General features: G+C 38.6%; 1 protein-coding gene across 1 annotated transcript; it reads left to right on the forward strand.

The window, feature by feature from the left end:
• The first annotated feature begins 6,010 nt into the window (after nt 1–6,010).
• Nucleotides 6,011–8,518, forward strand: LOC136233685 (probable UDP-arabinopyranose mutase 2). Its single transcript, XM_066023399.1, has 4 exons — nt 6,011–6,396; nt 7,337–7,587; nt 7,676–7,844; nt 7,941–8,518. The coding sequence occupies exons 1-4, from the start codon at nt 6,073–6,075 to the stop codon at nt 8,277–8,279; spliced, it is 1,083 nt and encodes a 360-aa protein (XP_065879471.1). The 5' UTR covers nt 6,011–6,072; the 3' UTR covers nt 8,280–8,518.
• The last annotated feature ends 14,279 nt before the right edge of the window (nt 8,519–22,797 follow it).

Genomic DNA, 22,797 nt, shown 5'->3' on the forward strand with positions numbered 1-22,797 from the left:
GCAATAAGTGGCTTGGTGAGTCACGAACGAGGTTTTGATTCTGTCTGAAGGCTCCATGGGAATTTGATGATAACTCGACTTCACGTCTGTAAAGGAGTACATGGCATGCCCGGCAGTTCCATCCACGAGTATGTCAATACATGGCAAAGGGTAGTTGTCTTTAGGACAAGCCTTGTTAAGGTCTGTAAAGTCGATACACATGCGGTAAGATCTGCCTGCCTTCTTTACCAGAACGACGTTTGCCAACCATTGAGTGTAAAGTACCTCCTCAATGGCGTCCGCCCGTTGAAGCTTGGTGATCTCTTCTTCTATCACCTTTTGTCTTTCAAGCCCATGGTTTCTCTGCTTCTGAGCTACGGGAATTGCATCTTTGTCAATGTTGAGCTTGTGAGTGATCACGTCGGGACTGATCCCGGGGAGAATTTCATCCTTCCATGCGAAGACATCCTTTGCTTCATGGAGTACCTTGGTGATTGCATCTTTAATTTCGCCCTTGAGCCCTTTAGCCATTCGCACCTGTTTTTCATCCGCCATAAGGTACGTTTCTGTCTCGCCCAAGGCCATTGTGCCGAGCTCCTCCTCATCCTCTTCTTTAGATTGGGGGCGAATCATTAGTGATGCCGAATACGTCTCCTGGGCCACCTTTTGGCTACCTCTGATCATTACACCTCCCTTGGCTGTGGGGATGTAAAGCGTTAAGTGACGTATGGAGATAAGGGCTGCTGCTTCGGAGATAAGGGGCCGTCCGAGGATGATATTGTAAGCTAACTGACCATCCAAGATAGAAAATTCCAGATCACCTTTCCAGACTTGATCATCGTCTGTAAGCTCGCAATCCAGAGTGACTTGGCCTTTCGTTTGGATAGTGTGTCCCGTTACTCCTAGGATATCTACCACAGTTGGCTCTACTTGGACCAGGTCAATCATGAGTTTGGCGAAAGCTCCTCTGGTGATGACATTACACGAACTCCCAGTATCAATCATCACCCTTTTCATCTCCCAGCCTTCTACCATCATAGTGACGACCAATGCATCCGCATGGGGAGAGATTTCAGGACCTACATCGGCAAAGGGGCGATTTAACGATGCCCTATCAAGAGCGGTGGTTTTTGCCTTTTTCAGCATTGGTTGATATCCAGGTCCGCCTGCTATGACATTAATGGTACCCTTTCCCTTCTTCTTTGGGTCCTCTTTGGATCTATCGCCATCTCCCTTCTTGCCATCATTTTGGATGAACCGATCCAATTTGCCTCTCTCAATGAGACGCTCGATTTCCCGAGCTAACTCCCAACATGCATCAGTGTCATGGCCATTTTTCCTGTGATATTTACAATAATTTTTAGGATTTTTACCAGTATTGGTGTACTCCCCCCCTTTTGGTTCGGGGTATGAAATGCTCCGTTTGTGTTGACTGTTCTCGATCCACATAAGTACTTCACTTTTAGAAGCATTAAGAGGTGTGAAAGAGGTGACAAATGCCGATTTGTTCTTAGAACCTTTTCGCCGACCCCTAGAGGAGGAATCCTGGTGCTTGTCCTTTTCTTTATCCCGATGAGAATCGCCTCTGTCCCTTCTAGGAGGAGATAGAGATTCACGGCGAATGTCATCAACCTCCATAAAGTCCTTGCAGCGCTCTATTAGTTCCGCCATGCTAGTAGGCTTCTTGCGAATTAGATCCTCCTGTAAACTTTTACAAGTGGTATTTTTTACCAGAGATTCCACTGCCATGGAGATATCTACATCCACGATTTGTATACACAATTTGTTGAAGGAGTTTATATAATCTCGAAGGGATTCATTTGCCTTCTGCTTTAATTCAAAAAGCTTCCTGGATTTGACCACTAGAGGGATACAACCAGCGAATTTAGCACAAAACTCTCTGCTTAGTTGGTCCCAACTATCAATCGAACCAGGAGGCAGGGATTGAAACCAACCATAAGCAGGGCCTCCTAACGTGGTGACAAATATTTTGCACAGCACTGGCTCGGTCGCACGATTGAGGCGAAGTAATATTCGGTATTTTCTGACATGTGCCTCCGGGTTGTCAGCACCTGTGTATATAGCGAGATTATGTATTTTAAAATGCCTATCCGTCTCCTCTGCCTCAATCCAAGCCGTGAACGGCGAATCCCGATTGGCGAATGGGTTGTGCCTGGCATTCTCCTCATTCATGCGAAGCACCGCTGCTCGAACTCTATCGTCAAAATTCTCCGGATCCGCCCGTGGGCGACCCCTCCGTGGAGATCTGCTTGGAGAAGATGACGAACTGGATCCTGAAGACGGATCCGAGGGGATCGTCCGCCATGTCCGCCTCCGCCTCCGCCTCCATGCCCGCTCCCACCTCCACCTCCACCTCCACCTCCTCCGCCTGGGGGAGCCTGACCGTTGTCTCCTCCAGCGCCTCCTGAAGGAATATGCCCATCATTCCCCTGGTGTGGTGGTGGTGGTGGCAGCCCACTTGAATGGGGTGTGTTCGCTGTCCTTTTACTCTATCTACGTCCAGGGGGTGACCTGCCTCTACGGGAAGATCTCGGTTCTCAAGGCGAAGGTGATTCAGACAACCTGCTTTTCTCCTTTCTACGCTTCTTATGCTTTCGCCCTTCCGATCCGCCCAAGGAGAGGTTCGTCCGCGGTCGCCTTGGGATATCCGATCCGCCCAGATCAATCCTCTGGCTAGTAGACCCGCCCGCCAGAGTTTGAGGGGCCCTTTGGCTTCCTCATGCGCCAGTAGGGAATAACTCTCGATTGATTGGTTGCTCTCCTAACGTTGTCGTGGTGGTTACCATGGACTCCATATTATGGGCTTGGAGAAACGAAGAATTGTGGGCGCCTGGTCCTAGAGTCATCTGGGGCCAAGAGGATATTGTAGATGAAGGCGGCAAACTCCAAAATGGGGGAATGGTCATGAATGACCGTAGGCGTTCACCTGTTTCTGGGCCAAATTTTTCCCCTATAGCTGCTGCACACATGTTGATGAATGCATCCGGAGGCATACTACTTTCTGGGGGAGCATTGGAATCAGTGCGACCAGCACTAGTTATTAGTGGTGTCTCAACCCCTGAGGAAGGGGTATGATCTCCATTTGTCATATTTCTTTTAATCGTGAGTGAAAACCCTTTATTTGTTTAAGGATTCCACCTTCACCGCACCAATTGATGTCTAGCGGAGAATTGCTGATCTGCTTCCGTCCCTGTGGGGGCGTCGTTGGGTTCGACGGGGGGAAGCTCCGATGCCAAAGTCAGTAAGATAGATCAAGGGAACAAACTGAATTGACAAAGGGTGTGAGAATGTACCTTGATAGCCTAAGGATGTAGGCTATATATAGCTAGGAAGTCGTAACCTTCAGCAACTAGAAAGTCGCCATTAATGCTCCATTAATGGCGGTTACAAGTTATCCTTAAACTGGCGGTTTAGCTAATTGATAGCTCATTAATGGCCTTTATGGCCGAGTCGGCCTTAGCCGTTACAGTGACGAATCATGTAGATGAGGAGATCCGCCATATAGGTTCGCCAGCGGATCTCTTTGAGTGGTATCGTGGAGATCCGCCATCCGGATCTCCTTTGGGGATTAATACGCGGCGTTCTTTAGGTGAATATCCTTTTTGGGCCTTAGGATAATATCTCAATGTTATCACTTCCACTAATCCACGTTTTCCACCATATTGAGTAACTACTCCAATTGTGATTTCCATGACTTCCATGATGGATTAACTTTAGTATTATCTAACTTTCTTGTTTTTAAGCCTCACAAGATCCAAGTTAAAAAATAAAATGGCATTTTGATTTCCCTTTTATAAGTGAGGTTCACTCTAGAAAGCAGCTTCCCCCTAATTTTACCTCAAATCTCCATGAGATTCACTATAGGGAAATCTACTTAGACTTAATTAAGACAATATATATAAGCAAAAGGCTTAATACATACGCAGCCCCCTGAACTTGTCCAATTTTTCCATTTTACCTCCTAAACTTAAAGGACAACCTATTGACCCCTAAACTTCTAAAAAGCCACCCAATTTACCCATTCTCTCCGACGTGTCGCTTGGATTATTGCAGCTTTGTATTTTACCAGGTCAGCGCCACGTCGGAAAAAAGGGGTAAATTGTGTGGTTTTTTGGAAGTTTAAGGGGTCAATAGGTTGTTCCTTAAGTTTAGGGGTAAAATGAAAAAAAGGGACAAGTTCAGGGGGCTACATATGTATTAAGCCTAAGCAAAAAAAAAAATAATAATTATAGTTCAAATTGTTTGCTAACTTTATAAAACATATTTATTTTTTAAGAAAAAATACAGTACCACCTTTTTCAACTTATAAATCAATAAAACTACTTGGACTTTTTTATATATTTTTTTATTCAAGTTGTAACAGATCTTTAAAGAAATACATTAGGCCTTCCTGACGTTCATTCTACAGAAATCTAATTACACGTAATTTGGGTAATATATTTATAAACAAAAAAATTAATTATAATCAAACAATTTACTAACTTTATAAAACACATTTTTTTATGAAAAAATACTACATTTTCCTACTTATAATTTTTTTTTTCAAGTTGCAACGAATCTTTAAGGAAATATTTCTGTTATGAGAATTTCGTTTTACCATGATTTGAATATATCTATTATAATTTTTTGAATAAAGAAAGAAAAGATATTTATTTTTATTTTTCGAAAAAAAATACATGCAAGAAAATAAAAAACAGTGGAAAAAATAATTTACTAACTTTATAAAACACATGTTTTTTTTATGAAAAAAATTCTACATTTTCCTACTTGTATTTTTTTTTTCAAGTTGAAAATAATCTTTAAAGAAATCTCTATGTTGTAAGAATTTCCTTTTACCATGATATGAATATTTCTATTATACTTTTTCAAAAGAGAAAGAAAATATATTTATTATTTACTTTTTAGAAAAAATACATGCAAGAAAATAAGAAACAATGGAAAAAAAAACAATTTACTAACTTTATAAAACAAAACACATTTGTTTTATGAAAAAATACTTGCAATTTCTTTTTTATTTCAAATTGGAACTGATTTTTTTTATGAATATATTTATTATATTTAAAAAAAAATATTTATTTTTATTTTCAGAGAAAAATACAAGCAAAAGAAATAAAAAATCATTAGAAAAATAATTTACTAACTTTATAAAACACTTTTCCATTGTCTTTACGAGTGTGATGGACTGCCTGCAGGTCTTCAGCATCTCCTTTCTCCTTCTGGTTGATTTGAGCAATGTTGATGTAGGTCAGAGTTGAGTTTTTTCTATTTTTTATTTTATTTTGCTGTTTCTGTTCTTCTGGGGATTTCCTTCCACCCAACCAAAAAAAACTTTATAAAACGCATCTTTCAATGAAAAAATACTACATTCTTCTGCTTGTAATTATTTTTCCAAATTGAAACTGATCTTAAAAAATATATTTTACCATGGCCCTGTTTGGTAAAGAGCGTTTTGGGATAAAAAGAGCGGTTTTGACCAACTTTAGAGATTTGACCACTGAAACCGCTAATTGGAGTGTTTGGTGGAGAGAGGTTTGAGAGAGAGTTTTAGGATGAAAACGCTAATTTAGAAAAAGCTCTTAAAATGAGATTTTTCAATTAGCGTTTTGCAATATTAAAATTAATGGACTTCTTTAACCCTAATAGATAGACTCTCTCTTCTCCTGCGTCAAAATTAATGCCCTTATTCGTCTTTTTGCACAAACCGCTATTATCAATCAGCTAATTTTTATTAAACAGGTCTACACAAACAACTAATCAAATCAGCTAATGTAATTAGCTAACAGCTAACCGCTAATTCCCAAACAGGACCCATGATTTAAATATATTTATTATATTAAAAGAAAAAAGAAAAAAAAAAGATATTTATTTTTTATTTTCCGAACAAAAAAAGATGCCAGAAAATAAAAAACAGTGGGGCAGAGTCTTCTTTTCCGAGATCTACGACGCGGCTTCTTTAGTCGTATCAAAACAAACTCTCTCGTCTCTGACTACAAATACCCCCCTCCCCTCTACTCTTCATACTTCCAAGTCAATACCTTCCAACTCTTTCTTTCTCTCTGATCTGAATCAACTATGGCTGGAACCTCTGTCTCTCCTACCCCTTTGCTCAAAGATGAGCTTGACATAGTTATCCCAACTATCAGAAACTTGGATTTTTTGGAGATGTGGAGGCCCTATTTCCAGCCATACCATCTAATCATTGTCCAAGATGGAGATCCTTCTAAGACCATCAAGGTCCCTGAAGGCTTCGACTATGAGCTCTACAACAGAAACGACATTAATAAGATTTTAGGTCCAAAGGCCTCTTGTATCTCCTTTAAGGATTCTGCTTGTAGGTGCTTCGGTTTCATGGTCTCTAAGAAGAAGTATATTTTCACCATCGACGATGATTGCTTTGTAAGTCTCTTCAATTCTTAGTTTTTTGTTTTCTGCTTAAATTATGTGGGATTTCGGTTTTAATTCGATTTGGATCGAGTTTTTTGGGGAATTTTGAATTTCGCGTTTCCAGATTTGTTTAGTTCCATGTGTGTTTGAAGATCCGAGTTTGAATTGAGTTTTATCTTGTTGCGGTTATTTGATTGGAAATTTGAATTTTGATTAGGGTTGGATATGTGGACTCGGCAAAAGAAAATTTGAATTTTGAATTGTGTTGCTTCCCTCTCTTCATGATGTGTTTGGATCTGATATTGTTGTACTGTTAAACTTTAGGAATTTGTTTTTTTTTTCTTTTTGGTGTTTTTAGGTATCAATTTATTTCCATTAATTGCTTGCTTTGGCAATTGTATGTGTCCAACCTTTTGATCCGTTCAGTATCTTAGTAGATCCACATCTAATTATGACTAGCGAAAAGCGTCGGTTGCATTATTATTAGTACTTCATTTTCTAAATGGTATCACTGAAGTTATAATTGTGGATTTGCTTCAAGGTTTTACATGAAATTATATTCACAATGAATCAAAAGATCAACTTTTCGATCGATAGACTTGATCTGTTACATTTTGATTCCAAACTATCCATATGACTCCATAGTTCAAAATGGTCTCTGTTGCTTTTTGCATATTAGTAGTGAAATGGTGGAACCAAGTTTTTTTTGTAGACGTTTACATGGTATCTAGATCTGTTTGCTTGGCTAACTCAGCTAATTAAATGCTTCTTGGTTTCGTTGCATTGCATTGTGCAGCATTGCCTTCAATAGTTAGCTGAGGTATGCCATTTAGCAATGTCTCAGTGTGTGTGTTCATCTAATGGCACTCCACTATGTCTGTATGTTAAACTTGTTGAAATGAAGTGATTTTGGAGTATGGTCTAATATAATGCATTGCTTGTGTAATTGCAGGTTGCTAAGGATCCTTCTGGGAAAGATATTAATGCACTTGAGCAGCATATCAAGAACCTTCTGTGTCCATCCACCCCATTTTTCTTCAATACCCTGTATGACCCATACAGGACTGGTACAGATTTCGTCCGTGGATATCCATTTAGCCTTCGAGAGGGTGTTGCTACTGCTGTATCCCATGGATTGTGGCTCAACATCCCCGATTATGATGCCCCCACCCAACTTGTCAAGCCTCTTGAAAGAAACACAAGGTAAGCAATTAGATCCCTGATATGCATTGTAGCTGCTTAGCTTATCTATATTTTAGAAATAGATTTTAATTCTGCATCCATTTGCCAGGTATGTTGATGCTGTAATGACAATACCAAAGGGTACCTTGTTCCCCATGTGCGGTATGAATCTTGCATTCAACCGTGAATTGATTGGACCAGCAATGTACTTCGGTCTCATGGGTGATGGTCAGCCAATTGGTCGCTACGACGATATGTGGGCTGGATGGTGCACCAAGGTGTATATCTGTCTTGTTTAACACTTTTTTTCTCTTTCATTTCAATTTTTTGAAGATTCTTGCAACTTATGCTTAGTTGTTTGATTGACTTGGTAGGTTATATGTGACCATTTGGGGTTCGGAGTGAAGACGGGTTTGCCATACATCTTTCACAGCAAAGCAAGCAACCCATTTGTGAACCTTAAGAAGGAATACAAAGGAATTTACTGGCAAGAGGAGCTGATTCCGTTTTTCCAGTCGGCAGTCCTTCCAAAGGAGTGCACTACTGTGCAGAAGTGCTACCTTGAGCTCTCCAAGCAAGTGAAGGCAAAACTTGGTAAAGTAGATGAATACTTTATCAAGCTAGCAGATGCCATGATCACATGGGTTGAAGCATGGGATGAGCTGAACCCATCTGGGAACTCGGGCGAATCGGTGAATGGTGGTGCAAAGTAGATTTGTTGATGGTAGCAAGAGGGAAGCTATGGCTATAGCTCACAGATTTATTCCCTCCTTTAGTCTTTTTATCTTGGCAAACCACAGTGATCTAAGCTCTTTTGGTATGAAAAAGCTTGGATTATTTTTTATTTTTTTCAGGCAGGGGAAAGAGATGTTATGTTTTATTTTTGAAATAGATATTTTAATTTAAGGATGATTGAGGTTATTTAATATTAATTGAGGACATGGTAGTGCAATTTGTTTTGTTGGTTAAATTTTTGTATTTGGTTGATGATTGATTATTGAAAAGTTATGGTAATTGATTAAAATCCAAAATCTAAGTTTGACTTGTCTTTGTCAAGTTTGAAAGGAAAAGGAACCTAATAAGTATATGCCTTTTGAAAGTGAGGTCGGTGGACATGAATAAAGGGTTGGTAACCCTCCACGTTCAAAATAACATGATGAGTTGTGTCAACGTTCCAATAATTATTTTCAAAAATATTAACAACTCAATCAGTTGTAGTTGCATAATTAAGTTTTTATTGTCAAAAAGTTTAGCTGTAAACATAAACATCAAACTAATTAAATGACTAAAATTTAAAATGATGTTTTAACAAGTGGAAAAACATCATCTTATCATTTTGATTTTAATGGATTCATTTCTAATCTTTTATTTCATCACATCTATTTCCTGATTTTTTTAATTGCATACTATTTGAACTAACTGGAAAGTGTTAGGGCTAGCGTTAATTAGCTAATGTCAAAAGATGTAAGTTTCTCCAAAGTAGATGCAAAAGAGTTATTTGAACTTTTAGTCCACCCTCATACTTTTTAGAAAAAAACAGAAGTATTTGAATTAAAAACTTAAATGTCTTATATAATTGAAGCGTGTACAATACAAACTCTTTGTATCATGTGTTGAAATTTCATCTAACAAATAAAATTGCTAGAATTTAAATCTTCGAATTATTTGATTTAAGAGACTCTTACTATGTATTCATTGTCTACTAAATTAGTATCCAATTCAATTAAAAAAAACCTTATTCTAGTTTGGGCAAACAGCACCATCAAGCTTCTTATTTAAAATAATAAAAAAAATGTTCAAAGTTTAATTGTATGAAACAGAAGTTGAAGGAAAAAAAAAAGAAAAAAAAAAATTAAAAGAAGTTGGTTTCTCCGGCAGTTCTTAGAATTTGTAAAAATAATGATTGAATAAAAACAAAAAGAATCTTTTCAAGAATTAAAATGAAATGATGTATTGGTTGAATCCGGCCATGGACAGCACATTCCAACAAACCATTACAACTTTCTTTCCTTCCTAAATGGATGAAATATCTACTTTCTTTCAACTCTTCAATTTATTCGCTAAAAAACAATAACTCTTTAAATTTATCACATTATTCATTTCCTCTTTTTATATTTTAATTCTACTTCGTTTATTTTTTATTATTATTTTTTAAAAAAGTATGTTTTTTTTGGAGGAAAAACACGAAGCTTCTATTATATCATAGAATTAAAGTCTGAAAACAGTACAGACTCTAAGAAATACGGAATAATAAAAGAAGTAAAAGGATTAGCATTGGAACAAGCACTCCTAGCTAGAGTATGAGCTGCTTTGTTCGCTAATCGAGGACAAAAAGACACTTTAAAATCTGATCTAGACACGAGAATATCCTTGCAATCTTGCATTAATAAACCGAAATCTGACAGATCAGTTACCTCACTGTTACAGCAGTCGGCGATGAGTTTAGCATCTGTACGAAAGTCCACCGCTTCCCATTGCATAGCCCGACACTAGCGAAGGCTAGAAAGAAGAGCAAAAGCTTCTGCGTTTCTCACTGCAACCCGTCCCTGCTGAAAACCGCTGCTGCAAGCGATGAAACATCCCTGATCGTTTCGAATAACCGCTCCCCAACCATACCGCTGATCAGAATCGAAAAGTGCAGCATCGAGATTACAGACCAGGCGACCGAAATCTGGGAGACGCCAAAACATAGAGTATTGTTCAGGTCTTCTTCCGGCTGCTTCAGGAACCTGCTGTTCCCTCCATTCCTGGATGAACACCTGCCCAATGCGGATTGCTGTCGTTGGATCTATCCATTTCCCATTCCAAAGAACATCATTTCGCTGATTCCATACCACCCACAGAATCACCGCCATTTTGCATAACCAATCTGATGATTGAATTTGACACATCTGCAAGAGAAACTCACCAAATGCAGCTTCAGAAACCCCCGGTAAAGGAATTCCCACCTGTAGCCAATATTCAATAGCATAGGGGCATTCCATAAAGAGATGTTTGGTTTCTACTTTTCATGATCCTAACTGCATTTTCACTTTAAAATAAAGAGTTTTAAGTGTTTGGTTATAGAGGTCCTGTTAGTCTTTTACTCCTGAAAAACAGTCTTTTACAAAAGCAGAGAATCCATGCTTTTTGGAAAAACAGCATTTTCCAACAGCAAACCGTAACAGCAAATAACAAACAGTAACAATACACAGTAGGTAAAACAAACAAACCCGATATCTCTAAACTATATATATATATATATATATATATATATATAATTTGTTAAGACATAATAAAATCAAATCAAATCACATGCAAATACATTTTTTAAACAAAATAAAACTTCGTTAAACTGAATAAAAAAACAGGGTTAAAGAATGGAGTTATGCTCACTCCTCACGCACACAGACATGCTTTGAACTGATTGCTTGTGCTAAGATATGAGTTACCATATTTGTTGAACGCTTTACAAACGATAGATAACAATTGCTTCAATCTTTTAAAATAACTAAGCAATCTCATAATCAGAAGAAAAAGCATGCAGTGGGTTATTAATGGTATTGGCTACTGAAAGGCAATCAGAATGAATGGAGACTAAGACAAGTTTGATGAGCCAACTGAGAGTTTCCCGAATAACCATGAGCTATGCTGTAAAAACATCAAAATCACTTTCAAAAGCTCCAAGAACCGCGAAGAGACAAAGCCGCGATGATTCCGAATGAGAAATCTGAAAGAGCAATAACCATGCTCTTTGAATACTCCTGCATCAATATTACAAGCTAAATAATCAACAACTTATTTCTACCAATGAATCACATGAGAGTTGCCATTAGCAAACCTTGACAACTTCATACTTTGGACCAATTGCCAACCTAAAAGAGCATGTTTACTTAAACTAATAACATGTGCATGTCTGTTCTTCCTCCATTCCTAGACCACAAAATTATGATTAGACCAAAGTCCCCACAATATAAAAACGGTTCCAACCAACTCATTACCGTATTTCGATAACAAGAGCCCATTAAACTAATTAATGTAATCTATAACAGTAGCCATACAACTATCCCTTAAAAAATCTCGCCAAACTTCTTAAGAAAATCGATAGTGGATAAAAATAAGATCTACTAATTCAGGAGCAGCAATGCAGACATGGCATATATCATGAATAGGCAAATTTCGTTGAACCAAGCTAGAATGCGTAGGAAGGCAACTTGATAAAGAACGTCATTGGCAGTTTTTGAGCTTAAGAAGAATTTTCAACTGCCAAAGTTGGTTTCAATTAACACATTGGGGAGTAGATGAACTCATTTTCATGACCATAAAATAACCAGATTTAGTATAATAGGAACCTTTGTCATCAAATAACCAATACCAAAAATTATTGCACTCATTCCTTAAAAGTTTGATACATAAGGTTAGAAATCCAAAAACCATTATGTAGAAAGAGCGGTGGAACCATCTCGTGATGGAGATTGACATCACAAATGGTCGAATCTTCATACTGTCATCATCTAAAAGCCAAGGGTTTGACGAAATGTTTAAATTTTCCTCATTCTCAACCTTGCGAATGAGCCCCTTCTCCAAAATGTTACGACCAACCAATATGCTTCTCGAAATATATAGTGGTTGTGACCTATTTGAGCTTGCATAAAATTAGTCAATCGAAAGTACCTAGCTGATATGGTATTATACGAATAGGCCCCAAGCGCTAAAAAAATGGCTTAATTATCGAATCCAGTATTTGGGCCTAAACCAGTAGGCCCATGCCAAATGAGAATACAAAAGCTTACATGTGGAGAATTCCCTACAGGAACTGCCTAGGCGGACACGTAGACCAATAGTTGTCTAGACCCCAAAGACACGCTCCTAGTTCCCATCAAATGAATAATATATTAGAGAAAGGAGTGCGAAGCCAATAAGGGATTGCCACGTGTAAAGGTACATAACATGCTATTCAGGTACATAATTACCTATAAATAGTCTTGAGAGCCTCAGTACCTCATTTTCTTAAGACATTATCTTCTAATCATTTGCTTTCAAGTTATCTGTACTTTCTAGTACAACCACACTAACTTAAGCATCAGGGAGGGTTTGTTGGAATCTAGCCCCTCCCTGACTATTTTTGATTGTCTCAGGTCACTTGAAGCACCTAGAAGATCACGTTTCAATATAGAGGACATTATTTGGTGCGGTGAGCGTGGATGTTTTTCGTGACAATGGTTGACGTTCATAGTTCTGTGAGTCATCTTCTGGTCCAACAAGTTTTTCAAGTTAAAAATATCCCTAGTACGTCAGTCGCATATAATCATGGCTATGACATTAAGACATTACCACAGACGTGTCCGAGTCAGAATTAACATCTCACAAGTAAATTTTAAGAAATTCCAATTTTGTTTGAAACTTAAAAAAAGGTTTTAAAACTTACTTTTACATTTAGAATAAGTCAAAAAAATTTACTTCCAATTTCCAGTTATGAATCATTTTCTTTTGCTTTTTACTAAAATGAGTTTGAAATATAGAAATACGCCTAATTCTAACATGCTAACTTTTAATTTACCCAAAATCACAAATTAACACCATAATTGAACATTTCAATCAAAAGTTTGCATAACACAACATTAACTTTCAAGCTTGGCAACTCAAGTGTTGAAACACCTTTTCACATGATTTTGATTTGACAAAATTATTTAAGTTAATCCCATGATTAAGACAATTAAATTTAAGTGTTTTGATTTAATTGTACTAATGTGTTTGTTCAATGTTGGGTATAAGAATAAATAAAGAACATGAATAAAAAGTAAGACAGAACAAAGTCAGCATGAGACACAGCACAAACTGAGTAGAAGTGTAACTCAGCATTATAAAAGAAAAGTCTTCTTCAGAACAAATGCTTGAAGACGAAGCTGCCCGAAGATGCTGAGTAGATTATTACTCAGTCTCCGATATAGATAAAGAACAAAGGCAACATCAATAAAGTCAAGCTGGGTGTTCGTCAGGTCAACACGAATGATCCGTTTACTAAACGACAAGATCCGACAAAAGTCTGCGCCAACTCAGAAGCTTTGGAATTACGCAAAGAGACCTTTTCGAGATGCATGGGTCAACTGGCATTTGGCTAAAAGACGAAACTGGCGCTAGAAGACGAACCTGGCGGAAGAAGACAAGCCTGACGCCTGCTAATTTCAGACGACAAGATTGGCCTGTAAATCTGTATGCTGACCAATGAATGACGCAAGAAGACCATTTGAATTCAACGGATACATCCGAATTCAAATGATTGAAGCATCAGATTTCACTATAAAAGGACAAGTTCATCACTTGGATCTTTTGCTGAAGTACAAAAAGAAAAGCATACATACAAGCACATAAAAACAAGAAAAGCAAATACTTACACCCAAATCCTATCTCTGTGTAAAAGTCTAGATCGAATTTGTATTAATCTAAAGTGTTCTTCATCTAGTAAGAACAAATTTGTATCAATTGTAAAGATTGAGAGAGTGGTGCTGAGTACTCGGTTTTAGTACTCAGTGGTAGAGAAAATCTGAGTGTTTGGTTATAGCGCTCAGTAGGGTTGAGTAGACGAATAGAGGACGATACTCTTGCATACTCAATTGCTTGTAAACGGTTTGTGCTCTACCTTTAAAGAGCTTAGTAGTGGATTGAAAAAGCCCGGAAGGATTCTGGGGACTGGACGTAGGCGGTGAGGCCGAACCAGGATAAGACTGCTGAGTAATTTCTAACCCTTCTCTTGATATATATATGTATGTTTTGCTTATTTAAATTACTCAGTATATAATCTGTATAAGCTGACGCTGAGTAATCAGAGTGCTGAGTTGGAAGCTGACCTTAAGTGTTAATTCCCAACTCACAAGTAAAACAGTTCTAGTCAGCCTCTGACTAAAACTGTCTTTTATCGCGCTCAACCTTGCTGACCTAAACTGAGTAAAGTTGTTTAAAGAATTAAATTAAGTCAGCAATTAAGCGAAAAAGTTACATTAGTTCCTAACCCCCCATTGGAACTAATTCTATTACATTAAACGGGACCAACAAGCGGTATCAGAGCGCAGTAGCTCACTACTCAAAGATAAAACTATCTTGAGCCGATCCCTGTAAATGGCTGAGAACAGCACTCGTTTCCTTCCTGGAAATCAAACACCACAGATACTCCCTGAGGGATTATCTATTAGTCGGTCTCCCTTGTTCTTCAGATCAAATTATACATTTTGGAAGAACAGGATGAAAATTTTTATTCAGGCAACAAATATGAGTGCATGGCTTGCAATAGTCCAAGGCCCATTTGTTCCTTACAAAATGGTAAACAACGAGAAAGTTGTTAAGAGTGAAACTGAGTGGTCAGAGGATGACCTTAGAAAACTGCAAAATAATGCTTCGGCTATCAATATGCTTCACTGTGCGTTAGATGCTGCAGAGTACAACAAAATTCCAGGTTGTGAGTTAGCACAGGAAATATGGAAGAAGCTAGAAGTGACCTATGGAGGTACCAGCAAGGTCAAGGAATCAAAGGTGAATCAACACATGAGACTATACGAGCTGTTCGAGATGAATGACAATGAAGACATCTCTGAAATTAACTCAAGATTCACCAACATTATAAATGAGCTGAAGAGACTCGGCAAGAACTTCACAGAAGAAGAACAGGTGAAGAAAATCTTGAGGAGTCTCCCCAAAAGCTGGCAAGCTAAGCAGACAGCTATGGAAGAAGCTCAAGACCTGACCACATATAAATATGATGAGCTCATAGGATCTCTGCTGACCCACGAAATCTCAATGAAGAACTTTGAAGCTAAGGAAAAGTCAGAGGACAAGAAGCAAAAATCTCTTGTCATGAAAGCTGACTCAACAGAAGCTGACTCATCAGATGATGAGGAGATGACCATGTTCACAAGAAAGATGAAGAAGCTGTTCAGAAAGAATGACAAGAACAGCAAAAGGCCATTCAAGAGAAGCGATAAATACAAAGCTGAGTCCAGCGACAGCAAATACAAAAAGGACAGCTCGAAGCCTGTCACATGCTTTGAATGCCATCAAACTGGGCACATTAAATCAAGCTGTCCCACTCTGAAGAAAGAAAAAAAAGGTAGCAGAAAAGCAATGGTGGCAACTTGGAGTGACAGTGATGAGTCAACCTCATCAGAAGCTGATCCCACGGAGTCAGCAAACATATGTTTCATGGCTGACGAATCTGCTGACCAATGCCGATCTGAGCAAGCTGACCTCTCAGATGAATCTGACTAAGAGGAACACTCCAATGAGGTAACATCTCTTCTCTTGCTTAGAAATGAAATGGTTAACACCCTGAGTGATCTATATACACTGACCAAAAAGTGTAACAAGAAAATAAAAGCACTAGGCAGGCGATGTGATGAGATCAAAGAGGTCAAACTGAGTGACCTCCGACATCTGCTCCAGGACAACACCAGGCAAGATGAAAATCTAAAAATCATGCACCGGTTTGTCTCGGAAGTCCAATCAGATTCCAAGAAACTGAGAAAGGACATCACATCTATACAGAACCAGCTGAGTACATCGGCTAAGAAAAGGTTCTATCCACATGCTGAGTATCATGGTACTGGTCAGTCTAGATAGTACACTTAGCAGAACAGTCAATGTGACTGCTATGGAAAGAGGGGACACACTATAAACGTGTGTTGGTATGCTCAGCACCATCGTGCTGACCAAAAGAGGAAATACCCTCAAAGGGTAGTTTTTTATGACTATTGTGGTAAAGATGGCCACACCATAAATGTATGCCGTCACAAAATAAAATATGATGCATCACTTGTTCATGCTAACCAACAAGGACCCAAAAAGAATTGGGTACCTAAAGATGAATAGTTTAAATTACAGGTGAGCCTGAGGTACACGGAGAAGTCAAGGCTTTGGTATATTGACAACGCATGCTCGAGGCATATGACTGGTGATGAAGCTCAGTTCATCACACTTGTGCGTAAACGAGGTGGAAGTGTAAGCTTCGGAGACAACAAAAAGGGTAAGATAGTAGGTTCAGGTACTATTGGAGGAAACCCTACTATTGAGTCATTCTCCTTAGTCAGGGGTCTCTGTTGGGGTTTAGTGTCCTATAGTCAATTGTTGCGGGATACAAACTTATTGTAAATGAATTGTTCTTTATATCATTTGTTTTAATGAGATATATGTTTTATAACTATATAAAGGCAATCCCTTTTAAGCACTAAATAAAGTCTAATAAAAGGAAATCCGTAAGTTTGTTTAAAGTGATTATAAAGTGTTCATACAAGCATGAAGTGAGACAAAACTTTATAATAAACTAATAAACTTAAAACCACCCCAAATCAAGTGATATGTTTAGGATTGATATATTACAGTTGAGACTTGTATGTAACAATGTCTTCTGTCCGACAGAAAGCTGATCTCACAAGCTTCATATATATAGATATCTGGACAGTTACATAGATCCGGTGAAACGTTGTTCATTAGGATTGGGGATCCGACTTGAGATAACAGGATGGGTAGATTCATCCTTGTCAACTGTTCATCTCATTGGTATTACTAGGTATAACTAATCCTCAGACTCAAAAGAATGTTAATTGGTCAGCCTGAATTACTGAATGTGAGACTTTGATCCTGCGGTCCCACGATCCTTAACAGAGATGACTCTAGGGTGTGAACTGCAAAGGTTGGGTGTCACAGGAAGTAATTTCAGGGTAGTTATACATTGTATTGAGCATTTATCACTCCCGATTAATGGGAGATACATCCAAGGATCGCTTGTGGAAGACTCGACTCTAAACCCTTGCAAGGTGATAGCTTAAGAGTAGAAATACAGATTTCACTTAACCTATCTTTTTGAGTTGACTCGGCCAAGAACAAGTAAAACGAACGTCTCGCTATATGTGACTTGACATTATCCATAGTCATAAGATTCAGTTCAAGGATGTAGTTGATAAAGGATCGTATTATACCGTAACTAATACGGAAGGGTTAACGACAGAATCAACCTGTCTTCTTAACGGACTCTGGGGGAATGATTACAGACTTGCCTATAACATACTCAGTACATCATTCCGTTATGCAAGGATTAAATATAATTCTTGAAGAAATTAATTTAATAGTTGCATACGGCCAGAAGTAGTAAGGACCTAATGGATCACACATAAGACTTGGAACCAAAAGAGAGATGGATATGATTAATAGATGGAAGCCCAATTGAGCCCAGTAAGGCCCAAATATATGGAGGGGGCCGAAATTTATATATAGAAATAAGGAATTAATTTTATTCCATTAATCCTAATTTGATTAGGATTATGAATTAAATTAATTAAGAGATAATTAAATTAGGAGTTTTAATTAGATTAATATACTCCTATTATTATCCAATTAGGTTATTTATTATTATCCTAAATATATTAGATATATAGTGAGATAATAATTAGGAATCCTATTCCGAATTGGATTCCTATTAAGTAACCTATTCCTATCTAACTAAGGTTTTAGATACAAGTAACTATATATACCCCCTCCCTATAGGAATTTTGACTAAGCCTATCCCTCCCCCTTATAGTGATTTTCGAAATTGCTAATTAGAGAGAGAAAAAGAATTCCCATCCCCTAGTTCGTGGACAAGAATTCATACGACATTCCATCGATTGATTAATCTTATTCATCCCTCTTTCTCCTTGATCTTGTGTTGGTTAATTAGAGGCAATCTAATTTGGTTGCATCTCATAAGGGTTGATTTTATCTTAACCTCACCGTAATCTACTTTGCGGTTGGAACCTCGGAGAAGAATTGTGGGCGCTTCTTTAACAACGGTAGATTGTTCATCGAAAGGTATTCCTTCTTATCCATCTTTATATGAAATAACGATTAACGGATCCTATGGTTAAAAGGAAATAGGCTAAAATTTTATATTTCCGCTGCTATACCTTAGCCCTAATTTCCTTCAGTCTCAAATATAACCTATTGAGTGTGGCTCAGCTGTGTGACAGCGGTAGAAAGGTTGTATTTGATGCCACTGAGTGTCAGATACTAGAGGGAAAAATAAATGATTTGATTTTAACTGCCCCTCGTGTTGACAATGTGTTCATGTTGAGTTTAGAAAATAATTTTTCAAAAAATATATGCTTAGTGTCAAAGGAAGACAATTCCTGGCTATGGCATAGGAGACTTGGTCATGTAAGCATGGACCTCCTTGCCAAATTAGCAAGAAAGCAATTAGTTGAGGGTTTGCCCAAACTTAGATTTGAGAAAGATCAATTATGCAATGCTTGTCAGCAAGGTAAACAAACCAAAAAGTCTTTTCAAAGTAAAAATATTGTCTCAACCAAGCGTCCATTGGAATTACTACACTTGGATGTTTTCAGACCTGTTCAACCACTCAGCTTAGGCGGTAAGAGAGTTTCCTTGGTCGTTGTAGATGATTTCTCTCGGTATACTTGGGTCATCTTGCTGAGTAGCAAGGATGAAGCTTTTGAGATGTTCTCAACACTGATTAGAAAACTTGAAAATGACAAAGATTTAAAATTAGCTCACATTCGAAGTGATAATGGCGGAGAATTCAAAAACCAACAGTTTGATGAATTCTGTGAAGTCAGCGACATTGACCATAATTTTTTTGCTCCTAGAACTCCTCAACAAAATGGGGTAGTTGACCTATACTTAAGAAAACCCCCTATGAACTTTGGAAAGGACAAAAACCCAACATTGGATATTTTCGTGCCTGTGGTTGTAAATGTTTTATACTCAATACGAAAGACAACCTTGCCAAGTTTGATTCTAAAGCTGACGAAGCGATCTTTCTAGGGTACTCAACTAACAGTAAAGCCTATAGGGTGTTCAATAAATGAACTCAAGTCGTAGAAGAGTCTGTCCATATCGAGTTCGATGAAACTGACCCTGCAGGAAAGTCAAGTCAATCTGCTGAAGATGACCCAGGCTCAGCTTCCGCTGACCAAAATGGAGCCACTGAGTCATTACCACACGGGCTGACCAAAGGTAAAAACGAACCAGAAATTACCTTTGCTGACCAATCTAAAACTGCAGAGATTGTTGAAACACCTGCCCCTGATAACTCAACACTACCCAAAGAAATCAAAATTCTAAGAGGACACTCGGAGAAGTCCATTCATGATGCTACTGAGAACAACCTGATGACCAGAAATCAACTCAGGAGATATCTTACAATGTTGCGTTCGTCTCAGTCCATGAACCAAAGAACTTCACCGAAGCTGAGCACGACGAATTCTGGATCAATGCTATGCAAGAAGAGCTTGATCAGTTCAAGAGAAATGAGGTATGGGATTTAGTGCCAAAACCTAGGAATCAAAAAACCATTGGAACAAAGTGGGTGTTCCGCAATAAGCTAGATGAGCAAGGTAATATATTCAGGAACAAAGCCCGACTTGTAGCTCAAGGCTATAATCAGCAAGAAGGCATTGACTATGGTGAGACCTTTGTACCCGTAGCTAGGTTAGAGGCTATAAGAATATTGTGTGCATATGCTAGCTTCATGAACTTCAAACTGTTCCAAATGGATGTTAAAAGTGCATTTCTTAATGGAGTTATAAACGAAGAGGTATATGTTAGTCAGTCTCCAGGGTTTGAAGATCCAAAATTTCCAAACCATGTTTATAAACTCAAGAAGGCCATGTAAGGCCTGAAACAAGCACCCCGTGCTTGGTACAAAAGGTTGACCAGTTTCCTGCTGACCAGGAACTATGTCAGAGGTAAGGCTGACACAACCTTATTCATTAAGAAAAAGGGTAAAGATAACCTGCTGGCTCAAATTTACGTAGATGATATTATCTTTGGTGCTACTAATGAATCTATGTGTAAAGAATTTAGTAAACAGATGCAAACTGAGTTCGAAATGTCAATGATGGGTGAACTTAACTTCTTCCTCGGACTTCAAATTAAGCAAGGGAAGAACGACATCTTCATTAGTCAGTCTAAGTATACCAAAGAAATATTGAAGAAATTCGATATGGAAGAATGTAAACCCATATCTACCCCAATGGGTACTGACACTGTGCTTTGGGCTGACGAGAAAGGTAAGTCACTAGACAGCAAGTTATATCGAGCTATGATTGGCTCTCTACTTTATCTAACTGCTAGTAGGTGACATTCAGTACTCAGTATGTTATTGCGCAAGATATCAAGCTGACCCCAGAGAATCTCACTATATAGTTGTGAAAAGAATTTTTAGATATTTGCAGAGCTCAGTTAATGCAGGTTTATGGTATCCAAATACAAATGACTTCACACTCATTGGATACACTGACGCTGACTATGGACGAGATAAGCTAGAGCGTAAGAGTACTTCTGGAGGATGTCACTTCCTTGGAAGCTGTCTAGTATCTTGATTCAGCAAGAAGCAATCGTCAGTGGCCCTGTCAATAACTGAAGCTGAGTACATTGCTACTGGAAGCTGTGTGGCACAAGTCCTATGGATCAAGAAACAGCTGGAGGATTATGGTGTACAAACAGAAACAATTGAAGTCAAATGCGACAACAAGAGTGCCATTGACTTATCCAAAAATCTAATCCAACACAGCAGGATGAAGCATGTCAGCATTAGGCATCACTTCATCAGAGACCATGTACTCAAGGGTGAGATCAAGCTGACCTATGTCCCAACAGATGAACATCTTGCAGATATCTTTACAAAGCACTTGGCTCGTGAGCAATTTAACATACTAAGGGAAGCTATCGGTATGTGTAATCCTCTTCTATAGATTTCTGCGCTTAAATGAATGTTGAGTGATTATTACATGCTGAGTGATTAGTAACTATTGCATGCTGAGCTAATATAAATACCATAAAATCACCTTATGCTGAGTAGACATACATATTGAGTGATTACTATGAACTCAGTTACTAAACATGATAAAATTCCTTCTACGTGAAAACTGAGCACTCAGAACCTCAAAAACGTTTAGAATTCTAGATACTGAGTGAAGCCACTTGCACAATAAATGCTAGCACGTGTGTTAATTAGCCACGTAGGATGACGTAAGCGCAATAATTAGAAAACACATGCACCGAATGTGTCATAAATGCTAGAGATAACTGTCGATTGATCATCTCGAGGTCAAACCGCCATTCCGACCTATCAGATCAACTCGGCACTTCTATAAATAGTGGACGAATTCCCACTAATCCTTCTTTACATTTGAAATCTTTGGCATTCAATTTCTCTCTCTCTATCAAATCCCAAATCCTCTCAAACTCTCTCAAAGAATCATGTCTAACGATTCTCAGAACATCTCCGGTGCCGATTACGACGATAATCGCTCCGATGAAAATCCTTCGTCTCCTGTTGAGCAGGACTATGAAAAGACTTCCACTGAGTCTCAAGAGCAAGGTCAGCATGACCAAACTAAAGTCAGCACCTCTAGCAAAAACCCTCAAGCTGACCAAGCAACTTCGTCAAAGAAAAAGAAAAAGAAGAAGAACAAGCAACCTAAGGAGAAGGTATTCCTCCCCGTATACAAAAGCATACAGAAATGTGAGGTTGTAAATTGCCGTTGGTTCTCCCCAGGCTTTGTAACGGCTGAGAAACCTTTTTGCGAGTGGATCTCCAAAAACGGCTGGTCCGAGCTCTTCTCTCTCCCCGGTACCACCTATCCACAGTTAGTGAGGGAATTCTATACGAACCTCAGAGTTGCCGAAGTTGATGTTGACCACTTAGTGACCAAAGTCAAAAACACCAACATCACCATCACTCCGACCTATCTTGCAACTCTGCTAAAGCAGACGGCCAAAGGTTTAGAACTCAGGACCACGAACGACTACTTACGAATTGATTACCCTGTTGAGTTCTGTAAACCAGCGGACCACAAAGGAGAAATAGCCAGCACTTGCATGGGTCAGCCTCAGAAAATGGCTCATTACATCCTGACCAACTTCCTATTCCCTCAGATCAACGCCTCCTCCTCAGCTTCTAATTTTGAGCAGTGCTTCATCTGGCACATGCTGAACTATAAACCGCTCAACATGCCCGTCTTCCTTATCGGTGCATTCCAACGAAGTACAGGGAAACTCAGGATGGGCTCCCTCATCACAAAAATTCTTCAGGACCACAAGATAAGCTTAGTCGAAGAAATTGAGATTTGGGGTACGAAAATCACAGCGGCACTGCTGTTCGGCTTAGCCTATAACCAACCCATTAAGCCTAAGAAAGGAAAGGGGGCTGCGGTTGAAGAGGAACCAGCTGAAAATGAAGAAGGGGATAATATGGTTGAAGAAGCA

Source organism: Euphorbia lathyris, chromosome 1 (assembly GCF_963576675.1).
Source record: "Euphorbia lathyris chromosome 1, ddEupLath1.1, whole genome shotgun sequence".
Taxonomy (NCBI): domain Eukaryota; kingdom Viridiplantae; phylum Streptophyta; class Magnoliopsida; order Malpighiales; family Euphorbiaceae; genus Euphorbia; species Euphorbia lathyris.

Bases quoted from the DNA above. Each gene is read 5' to 3' on its own strand.
- LOC136233685 (XM_066023399.1), top strand. From the start codon at position 6,073: ATGGCTGGAACCTCTGTCTCTCCTACCCCTTTGCTCAAAGATGAGCTT. The intron at 6,397-7,336 runs GTAAGTCTCTTC...GTGTAATTGCAG, and splicing joins CCATCGACGATGATTGCTTT to GTTGCTAAGGATCCTTCTGG. The intron at 7,845-7,940 runs GTGTATATCTGT...TTGACTTGGTAG, and splicing joins GGGCTGGATGGTGCACCAAG to GTTATATGTGACCATTTGGG.